Source organism: Marmota marmota, unplaced genomic scaffold (genome assembly GCF_001458135.2).
Source record: "Marmota marmota marmota unplaced genomic scaffold, marMar, whole genome shotgun sequence".
In the NCBI taxonomy this organism is placed as follows: domain Eukaryota; kingdom Metazoa; phylum Chordata; class Mammalia; order Rodentia; family Sciuridae; genus Marmota; species Marmota marmota.
Window position 1 is genome coordinate 4,192,072 of NW_025999962.1, and position 10,641 is coordinate 4,202,712.

Consider the following 10,641-nt stretch of genomic DNA (forward strand, 5'->3'; position numbering starts at 1 on the left):
CCCCCCGCTGCAGTTGTGCCCATCTTTCCCATCATGGGCTTTGTCTGCCACCCACCCTGGGTCCCCATACAGGGTGCTTCATCTTGGTGCTCCCCATCCCCAGCACTGGGACCATCTCAGTTCTGAGATGGCCAAGTCATAGGTGTCTGATATTAGCAAGCCGAGGGGGGGACCAGTCACTTGCTGCAGGCTCAGGTCCCTCGGTTCCTGGGGAAGCCAGCTGGGGACCCCATAGTGTGTTCCAGCCTCCTCTCCTGGATGGTGCAGAGTACAGACTTGGCACATCATAGGTGCTCAGCAGACGTCACTGTTGTCACCATAGTTAATCTACAGAAAGGGGGCTCTCGCCTGCATTCCAGCTGGTCAGGCCAGGACAGGCTCTGCGTCTCCCAGAGAGGGTCGGGGGTTCCCTCTCAGGCAGGGTCTATGCTCCTCGTGAGTGGAAGCACCAGTCAGCGGTGCCCAACCAGGAGTGGGTTGGCCCAGCTTATCGCCGTCTCCACACATCCTGCAGTGCACAGACATTTCATCTCCCCGTGACAATGTATCAGTCTGTGCCGAGAGGGGTTTGGTCTTCCGTAGGCACCTCCTTTCCAGGAGAGAGTAGATGGTGTTTTCCGGGTGGGTGAGTGCAGGTGCACCTGTTGATCAATGCCCAGGGGACAGTCTGTGGGACTGTCCAGGGGGGCATTCCTTCAGGGCGGGTGAGGACGTGGCCTTGGTGCCGCTGCTTGTCTTTGAGGCTGGGGGTGGGGTCCCAGCAGCAACCATGGTGGGCAGAGGTCCCCCAGCAGAAAGGAGGGGGACTCAAACCCCTTCTTCCCTTGAGGGCTTGGTGGCCCCTCCGCACCTGCACACAGGACAGGAGTCGCCTCCTCTGTGCCGGAGGTTCCTGCCCAGGAGCGAGAAGTCACATTCCCGTGGCTCTTGTCCCCAGGCCCTGGTCTGCACCTTGTACTTCCCCTTCTACTGTGGGACAATCCCCCCCGAGTTCAGAGGGCAGGTGAGTGCCCTTGAGGGTTAGTGTCCACAGCTCTGGGCAGCTGGGTACACGCCCCCCTCTTTCTCCTTGAGCCCCTGCTACGTGCCCGGCCCTCCCCACTGCTGGGCCCGCGGGAGCAGGAGGGTCACTTGCTGCAGGTTCTTGGGTGTGGGAGGAGGGTGGGTGTCCTGAGAGGGCAGCACAGCCACCTGCCCACCCGAACTGCAGCGCTACATCGATGGGGCTCTGAGCAACAATCTGCCCTTCGCGGACTGCCCTTCCACCATCACCGTGTCCCCTTTCCATGGGACAGTGGACATCTGTCCCCGGAGCACTTCGGCCAGCCTGCACGAGCTGAATGCTTTCAATGCCAGCTTCCAAATCTCCACCAAGAACTTCTTCCTGGGGTTCATATCACTCATACCCCCCAAACCTGAGGTAGGTCTGGGTCTCCAAGGTGGTGGCCAAGGCCCCGTGCCTCAGATTCTGTGCCACGTCTCCTCCACACCACTCAGGGCAGTTGCAGCACATGCCCCATCTCACACCAAGCCTCCCGTCCAAAGCCAGGGTTCGCACCCTTCCTTCCCGCCCTAAGGGGCTGTTGAGTTAGGACGGGGCCCAGGTTGGGTGAGTACACAGTGCTGCTGAGCTGGTTTGCAGAGGGGCCTTGGCCTGTGTTCCCCGGGGCCAGGTGCTGTGAGCAGGTGCTGCTATCGTTTCCATTTCTCAGAGGACACAAATGCTCAGATACCGTAAGCAACTTGCTCAAAGTCACACAGCTAAGATTTAGACTCTCAGCCAGTCTGGACTCATGTCTCCACGGCTGCCCTGGACTGTGCCCGTATTGGCCATCTGTCCTATAGGGAAGCACAACAAAGTGGACAACCAACCTACATTTCCTGCTTTTTACCCTTGCATTTTCTGGGAAATGAATAATTTGACAACAAACAGTTGATCGTTGCAACAAGCTCCTCCCCCGACCACGCCCGGCACACGCTCCATGATTTGTGCAACAAGGTCATGTCCATTTGCTGTGTCCTCTGGCTGGGTACCATGGTGCACATTTGTACTCCCAGCAACTGGGGAGGCTGAGGCAGGAGGACCACAGGTTCAAGTTCAAGGTCAGCCTAGACAACTTAGTGAAACCCTGTCTCAAAAAATAAAAACATCTGGGGAGGTAGCTGTCCCATCCCCAGAACTAAGCAAACAAATAAAACAAAAAGCAAAGATAAACAAAACTCACTCACGAGGTCCTTTCCACACCACTGAGTGGGCAGAAACTCTCGGCTCCCGAGTATAGACAAGGAAATAGAGGCTCTCACAGAGACGGCACTGTGGTCCAAGGTCACACAGCAAGCAGGGGAGGGGGCAGGCCTCCGTCCCAGCCTGCAGGTCCGTCTCCCTGCCCGTGGCACTCTGACCAGGCCAGTGTGGGCCCTGGTTCCTCTGCCCACTCAGACTAGTCTGGAAATGAACATCAAAGGGCCGAAGGGAAGGGCTATCTGCTGACCTACGAGAGTCAGGCCTCGCTCCCCCATCTTCCAGGGGAGGGCCCTGAGGCCCAGGGGCAGGCTGGGGCAAGGACTGGCAGCTAAGAGTCCCCAAGGAGAGCTGGATGTGGGGCCAGGGGCAGGGGGACTGAGCAGACCTGTTCTGCCTTCAGCCCTATCTGCCTCCCTACCTGGTACCAGGGTCCCCCAGGGTCCCTCAGTCCCTCAGCGTCTCTCAGTCCCTCAGGGTCCCCAGGGTCCCTGTGCCCTGCCCAGGGTTTGCTTGGGGAGGGTAGGCAGGACGGAGACCACCCACTGAACTCCAGGCTCCAGTCTGGGACGGGCTGTCCCGTGTGAGCCCAGGCCTGGCCCACTTGCCCTGCCCTGTGTGTCCAGGTGGTGGCCGACAGCTGCAGACAAGGGTACCTGGACGCCCTGAGGTTCCTGGAGGCACGTGGTGAGCGGCAGGGGATGGTGGTGGGCCTCGTGTCCCACAGGTGCCAGGCAGACCCTGCCTTCCAGGCCTGTGAGCCACTAGGGACCTGGGCTCTCTCATCCTCTCTCAGAGACACCTGGGGACCAGAGAGGAATCACGCAGGTCCCTGGTGCAGGGTGACAGTAATGGGTGCAGAGACACCCCAGGGAGGGGGTGCGGTGGCAGAGGGAGGGAAGCTCCAGACTGTGGGAGCCCAGGGGAGACGTGGACTCAGCCTGGGATGGAGAGAGTGGTGCGCTCGGACTGACCGCAGGCGGGGAAAGGTCTCCTGGGCTAGAGAGCTTGGGTGTCACCCCAGCACAGGTCCTCGAGCCCCATGCTGCGCCCCACACGGAGGGGAAGGGGAGGTGGACGTCGGCCGAGCACAGCCTGCGTCATGTCCTGATGGCACCTAGTTCTCAGAACCACTCTATCATCCGACCGATCTTCGTTTCACTGTCACAGAGAGGGAAACTGAGGCACGGAGGGGCTGGGTCACGCAGCTTGCAGGCAGTGGAGCCAGAGTTTGACCCTGAGTCATGTCTTCAGGGTCCGGGCTCTGGAGAGCCACTGGAGAGGGCAAACGGCGGAGCAGCGGGGAGCGGAGAGGACTGCTCCCCAAGCTGGGTGTGGGCGGGGGCGACTTGTCTGTCCTCTTTCTCCCCCTGGCCAGGACTCACCAAGGAGCCCGTGCTGTGGACGTTGGTCTCTAGGGATCCCCCAGCACCCCCTGCTAGGACCCCAGATGACGGGGTGTCTTTCAACTGCCATGTGCCCACCGTGTTGGTCAAGGACGTGCCCAGCTTGGAGCAGCTCTCGCCAGAACTGGAGGCTGGTACTGCCCCTTCCTGCCCTGGGGTTGGGGCCAGGGACCCTGCCATGAAGTAGCGCGATCTACAGGGGCCAGCACTTATTTAATGAGCACCTGCTAAGTGCCAAGTGTGCGGAGGGCCTTTTACGGGCTGCGTCACTCATTCCTCCACAAACCCCCGCCCCGCCCCGGCCTCCACGTCATTCTTACCCCCTTTCTCGATGGGGAAACTGAAGCTCAGGGACAGGGACCGGGCGAGGTCACAGAGCCTGCAGGGGAATTCGAACTCAGGTCTGTGCTTGAGAAAGGGCAGGGCAGCGGGTATGAGAGACACTGGGCTCCCGTGAGGAAGTCGGCTTTCGAGCCTCTCCTGGCCACCCTGGGGGCGGTGGGCAGCGAGGGGGGGACCTGTCGGGTGACACAGCCAGCTCCCGGCAGAGGGAGGCTCTGCTCTGAGCCTTTTAGTCCCACCTTTGGTTTAACTAAGCGTCTCGATCTCAGCAGCAGGAAGGGACAAAGCCCAAAGTAGGCACAGATGGTAAGGGTGAGTCCAGGATTCCAAAGGTGCGAGCAGCAGATACCCAGGAGATCCCGAGGGTCAGGGAGGCCTGGGAGGCCCACGGGGCACCAGCACAGTGGTTGGGGGGGGCAGCTGAGATAAGGGGCCGGGTGGCCAGGTGGGCGGCTGCCCAGCTGTGGAGGAGAGGGCTGGGAGCTGGGAGGAGAGGTGGTGGTCCAGGGCTGGGCAGGGACAGGATGCCGGGGAGGAGGTGCCTCTTCCTGGTTCCGGATGGTGCTGGTTCTGTGCTGAGCTCCTGAGGTCCAAGCCTGGGATCTGCAGGCCTCGCAGTGTCCCTGCAGCCACACAGGGCAGCCAGCCGAGAGGGAAATGACAGCGCAGGCCCCTGTCCACATCCCTCGATCCTCACCCACCTGCCCCGGGAGGAAGGTCGAGCCCATGTCCTGGTTTTATCTGGGCTCAGGGAAGGAAATGGACTCGTCCTGGGTGGAGCAGGTCTTGGGGCTGTGTTGACACGGGCTGGCCCTAGCTGGCGTGGAGGCTGCTGGTGCCCCCAGGCCCACACTGAAGTCTGGAGGCTGGGATCTAGGCTCTGGTCAGTGAATAGGGGACTTAGGAAATGGTTGCTGTGTTCACAGCTGTTGCTGAGGTTAATATGCCATGTGCTACTGCTCTGGAGGGGGGTGTGGTGGGGACCCAAGGGGCCACGACAGACTACCCAGAGGGCCGGGAGAGGTGTGGGGTGCTTACAAGCACCATCTGGTGATGATCCTTCGTTAAGTCACTTTTCTACTCTGAACCTCAGTCTCCTCGTCTATGAAAGAGGCACACCATGTCCATCTCCAGGACATCAGTGAGAGGGCATGTGTGAAGGGCTTGGCACCCTGCTGGCACATGGCTGGGCTCCAACGGTGTTGTGTCCATCTGTGCAGAAAGGGGTGGGGTGACCCTCACGAGGTAGAGAGGGGCTTGGGCTGCCAGCTCTCAGGGTGCCTGGGAGGGCTGGCTGGAGGTGGGCTTGCCAGCCCATGGGTTCCAAACGGCCACAGCCACGAGGTGACTCTCTTGCAGCACTGAGGAAGGCTGTCAGGAGGGACCCCAGTGCCTGGGCCCGTTTCCGCCGGTCGGGGCCCGGGAAGGTGCTCACGTACCTGCTCCTGCCCTGCACGCTGCCCTTTGAGTACGTGTACTTCCGCGGCAGAAGGTGAGGCGCAGCGGGGTGCGGGGAGGGACTGTCTCTCAGGCAGGGTTGTGGGGAGACCAGGGTCCATGGTGGGCTGGGTGCTGGCAAGTGGCCCAGGGCCTTGGTGGGCTCCTCCACAGGGGGGGACAGGTGGGAGGCGGGTAGCGGCTGGATTGGGAGCCCAGGTCAGCTCCTGGCCCTGCCCTGCGCCTGGGACCTCTGGCCCCGGCTCTGCTCATTAGAGTCTCAGAGACGATGTTCCTGGGTGACTCTCAGAGCTGGTCCAGCTCAGATTAGCTGTGTGGCCTGGGCCAGCTCTCTTGACTACTCTGGGCCACGTTAACTCTTCTCTAAAGCAAGACCCTTCCAGGGCAGTCTGGCTAATTCGGCCCTCGTCAGTCCTGGTGATGTGCTGAGTGACTCCTCCATTCACTCGGCCACTAGCCCTTAAGGGTCTGGGGTGAGGGGGCAGCAGCTCCTGTGGAACTCACCACCCACTAATCATTGCTGTGCAACTTCAGCTCTTCCTGGAGAGTCCTGGGAGAGGTCCACGCTGGCTCTGAGCTGGCACAGCTCATACTAGTAGCTATTTGGCCTGGAAGGCTGCCCAGAGGAGATGACTTTGGAGCTAATCTGAAGGATGGATAAGGGTTTGCTAGGCACAGGGGAAGGGAAAAGCATGCCAGGCATATGGGACAGCATCTGCAAAGGTCCTGGGGCAGAAGAGAGCAGGGCACATTCAAGGAGCAGAGAGGGAGGCCAGCTGGAGTGAGAAGCTGACAAGGGGCCACACCCAGGGCTCTGCAGCGGATCGAGTACTCTTCATCCTGGTGTTAGACGGGGGTTCAAGCAGGGAGGTGACATAGGGAGGTCTGTGTCCCATGCAAGGTCCATGACAGTGAGTCACAGCCTCTGTCCTGTTCCACGTTAAGCTGATGACTGGGTCAGCCCAACGCCAGGAGAGCGCTTTCTACCTTCAGATTTTCTTCCTGCTGAGCTGTTTACTGAAACTACAAGTTGAAATTAAAAAAAAAAAAAAGTAAAATCTAACCTTTTCAGTTAAAAAAAAAAAAGATCCATTATGTGACGCTACGGGGTCTTCCCAGAACACAGGAAATGCACCCGTAGTTTTTCCTTTTCTTTTCTTTTTTTTTAAAGAGAGAGAGAGAATTTTAATATTTATTTTTTAGTTTTTGGCGGACACAACATCTTTGTTTGTATGTGGTGCTGAGGATCAAACCTGGGCTGCACGCATGCCAGGCGAGCGCGCTACCGCTTGAGCCACATCCCCAGCCCCTGTACCCGTAGTTTTTCCCATCACCCCATGCTCCACGCGTAGTTAGTCTGCATTAACAGGGGCAGAGGGCCCAGAATGAGGGAGGGGACGGTCCGGCTTCCATTTGGCTTGCTACCTCGCCTCCTCTGACCGTCTGCCCCGCTCCAGCCCCTGTTCAGGCCCTCCCAGGGGGTGAGGTAATAGGTGAGGACCTGCAGCAGCCGGTGAGTGGGCGGAGGTGTCCAGCCAGTGTTTTTCAGAGACAGGTAGAGGACTGGGCTGGCTGGTCCTGTGGGGTCCAGCGCTCTGCGCACCCTGCATCTGGTGCTGGCTGAGCCACGTCAGCAGCAAGGAGCCCGGGGGCCTTGGTCAGGTGACATTTCAGGAACCTTGAGAGGAGAGTGGGCGAGGGGAGATGAGGAGGAGGTCAGGAGCTGCAGGCGGGCTGACTGTCCTCGTGTGACAGGGGAGTAAAGCGGCCAGAGAGGTTCCCCAGCTTCTCAGGTCACGTAGCTAACGAGCAGGAGAGGGGGGCGGGCCCTGCCTGTCCTTAAAGCCCCGCCCTTTCCACCCTTGGGCTGTGCCCTGTGCCCTACCTGTGCCCTACCTGTGCCCTCGCTGGTGACCTAAGGCCCGCCACCTCTGCCGCATTCAGAGCCCATGGTGGATCGTTGTGCCCTGCGGGTGCCCTGGGGCCCTGCTCTGCTCTGCAATGGTGGCCCACACCTCTGGACTCTTCGTACCCATCTGGGTAGCCCCTTCCTGTGGGCTGGTAGCTCCCTCAGGGTCTGAGGGGTAGGTGGCCTCTGGGCTGGCTGCTGGGCGAGGCTGATGCTGTCCCCCGTCCAGGCTGGTGATCTGGCTGCCGGACGCGCCCGCAGACCTGTGGTGGATGTGGGGCCTGGTGAAGAGCACGGCTCTGGAGATCCACTCCAGGACCAAGGCCCAGCTCCTCAGGCTGGTCAGGTGAGTGGGCAGAGGGCCTGGGGGGCACCAGCTGCTTCCTAGGACCCTGGGCAGGCAGTCCACACCGCTGTCCTGTGCCCTGCTGTGCTGTGAGGAGGACCTGTGTTGACTTCTCTGGGGCCATTCCCTGGTGGGTCCATGTGACCTGCAGGGGCAGCCACTATGCCCTATATGGAGGACAGGAGGATCCCCTGCTTTGCGATCTCTGCCAGTCCTGTGTTGCTCCAAATGTCCCTGTGAGGCCTTGTGCCAGGTTGGCCCGTGTGCCCCAGGGAGCTGCCTGGCTCCTGCCGCAGAGACCCCTGCCCTCCCCCGTCCTTCTCCACAGTCATTTCCTTGTCCTGGAGACCAGCGGGAGTGGCCAGCCTGGTTCACTGAGGGCCTTGGGCAGGACCCAGAAGTCAGCCTGGGCACAGTGCCAGAGGGTGCCCCAGGGGTTTCACACTGTTCGAGTGGCCCCGCCCTTCGTCAACCCACAAGCCCTGAAACTTAGAGTCATCACCGGTTCCCTCCGCAGTCTGCCTGTCACCGTGGTCGAGGACACGGCCCCCTCCAGCCCAGGGAAGCTCCTTCCATGGCCCTGTCCACAGAGTTGTGGTCCACCCTCAGGTCTGTAGTGCAGGGCAGGGTCAGCCTGTGACGCCCCCAACGTGTCCTGCCTCGTCCGCCCCAGGATCTGCCATGCGGGTGGACCTGGGTTTGGCTCACCTCCAGGAGCTGGAGCCCGCCGCTGGCCCAGGGAGGACGCTGGACTGCTGGGCCTTTGGTTTTTCCATGTATTTTTGTGGGTGCTCTATGGCTGTACACAGTGGCGGGACGCGACGTCACACACCCGTCCTGCACCTAGGTGGCAATATCATCTGGCCCCCGGGGCCCCTGTGCTCCCTTCCCCCCCCTGGTCCCCCATTTTCATGAGGCCGCCCCTGCTTTTCCTTTGTGCTCTGGAGGTACACCACCCTGGAGCCTTGCTGCCGACCTGTGGGCAGTTGTCTCCTGGTGGCCAAGGCCCCTGCCCCTCAGCAGCCCTGCTCCTCGGACGGAGCCTGTCGCTGGAACTTCCTGTTTGGAAGAGGCCCTGCCTCTTGGTCACCCTGTCCTCCTTGCCACCCGCTCCATCAGGGGTGAGAGGATGGCAGGGGCCAGCACACGGCCCAGCTCTGGAGTGTCCACCGGGCCGTGGAGGGCGCCCGTGCCGAGCAGAACGTGGGGTGCCCGGCCAGGAGCTGTTGGCAGCACGCTGTCCAGAAGTCGGGGCCACCGAATGCCCAGCTCAGGGAGCACAGTGAAAGACGGGGGGGCTCCCTTCACATCCTGTCTGCCCTTCTCTGACCCGAGCTGGCCGGGGCGCTGTGCGTGTGGGGGGGGACCCAGGGACCTGCCTCACCCAGGGAGCCTCCCTCTCTGCTGGCCCTTGGTCCAGCCCGTGGGGGGGCCCCCGGGGAGATGAAGGAGGGAGCACGGGCCGAGTCTTCGGGACCCCAGCTGCAGGGCTTCTGCTGGGCCCCAAGGCCCTGCCACGCCACAGCCTATTCCTTGGGAAGGCTCCAGGGCCTCCATCCTCCCGTCCACTGCGGGCAGACAGGCTGGACCTCAGGCGCCCGCGCTCTTCTGGGAGTCCCTGCACTTCTTGCCCCAGCAGACCCCGCCCGGCCAGGGGCTGCAGGGGGTGCGCAGCTCCCCCTGGGTATGGGGAGGGCGGGAGATGAGGCCTGGGGGAAGGGACCAAGGAATAAACAAGAACAAAAGAGAGAAGGAGTCACTCACTGTTCAGCTTCTGCCCAGTGAGTGCTGGGCTCTGGGACCAGCTGCGAACAGAACTTCCACTCCCTGGCGAGGGCGAGGGCGAGGGCGAGGGGGACGGTGAGGGGGAGGGGGAGGGCCAGCGGGCACTGGGCATCCAACTCCCAGGGGTGGCAGCTGCGGGTACCCCACAGGGCGGGGAGGGCAGGGGGCAGCCAGGCCACTCAGAAAGGCCAAGAGTTGGAAGCAGAGGAACAGAGGGCCGGGGTGCTCCTCGGGCCTGGAGCGGTGAGGGCAGGTCGCACTGCCAGCCATGAGGTCAGGAAGAGACAGGGCCTTGGGCATGGGAGCCTGGGATGCGCCGGGGTGAGAAAGGGCGAGGGGACGGGCCGCGGGAGGCTCTGCACACCCCATTCCAGCACCAGCAGGCTGAGCTGGCCTCTGCCCCATTGTGGTCTCCCGGGTGGGGCACAGACACCACCCCCTGCAGCAGGAGGGGGCTGTCCCACTTGGGGCATGTGGTCCCCAGCTCTATGGCCCTCGACCTGCACAGATGCTGGGTGTGGGGTCCTCCAGAGCAGGGGGGGGGGCTTGGCCACCTGGGACTCCAGGCTGAGGGTCTAGATCCCAGGAGGCCTTGGAGGACATTCTTGCTCCTGGTCCTTTGTCCTGGTCACAGATAGACAGGAGTGCCATGGCCACCGGCACCCGGCCTCCCTCGTTACCCCACCCCATCATCTCTTTACTCAGTGCCCTCTTTGTCCCCATTGCTGTTCTGCACCGTGGATGGTGCACCACCCTCCCCCCGTCCACCCTCCTCCCTGTCCACCCCACGGGCGCAGCAGCATGCTGCCAGTGCTTTGACCCTCTGCTCTCAGACTCCCTGGGATTCTGTTACCCGAGGCTCGGCCGAGGTCGTGCGCCCGCAGCTTGACAACTGCACAGGCCATTTCCCAGCCCCCCAGGGCCACACTCCACAGCTTGTAGTGCTTTTCTGGTTCCTGTCCTGTATTGGGACACAGATCCCCGCTCTGTATCCTGTCACACGCCCTGCCTGCTCCCCTCATCTGGGGACTCTCTGGCAGGTCCCTTGGTCACTCCCAGGCTGCTTTGCATGGCAAGCAGCTGTGCCTTGTGACCACTCTTCAGGGACATCCCTGACCTGGGATGCTGCTCAGTCAGCCCCAGCCCCTCACCC

General features: G+C 61.8%; 1 protein-coding gene and 1 long non-coding RNA gene across 3 annotated transcripts in view; one reads left to right on the forward strand and one right to left on the reverse strand.

The window, feature by feature from the left end:
* Pnpla5 (patatin like phospholipase domain containing 5) overlaps positions 1–9,452 on the forward strand; it is a 15,287-nt gene extending 5,835 nt beyond the window's left edge. The window contains exons 2-8 of one of the 2 annotated variants that reach the window (XM_048803013.1): positions 395–439; positions 1,234–1,420; positions 2,869–2,929; positions 3,621–3,782; positions 5,350–5,482; positions 7,587–7,703; positions 8,221–9,452. In XM_048803013.1, the coding sequence (XP_048658970.1) occupies positions 395–439; positions 1,234–1,420; positions 2,869–2,929; positions 3,621–3,782; positions 5,350–5,482; positions 7,587–7,703; positions 8,221–8,320 (805 nt within the window). In that variant the 3' untranslated portion in view covers positions 8,321–9,452. Of the gene's footprint in view, positions 1–394; positions 440–752; positions 1,004–1,210; positions 1,421–2,868; positions 3,783–5,349; positions 5,495–7,586; positions 7,704–8,220 lie in introns of those variants that run through there. The other variant, XR_007347556.1, reaches the window with a different exon arrangement.
* On the reverse strand, positions 6,541–8,546 carry LOC125616803. Its single transcript, XR_007347557.1, has 3 exons — positions 8,412–8,546; positions 7,481–7,620; positions 6,541–7,126 (listed from the first exon to the last, which is right to left on the reverse strand). It is a non-coding gene; the product is annotated as an uncharacterized LOC125616803 (long non-coding RNA).
* Positions 9,453–10,641: the final 1,189 nt, after the last annotated feature.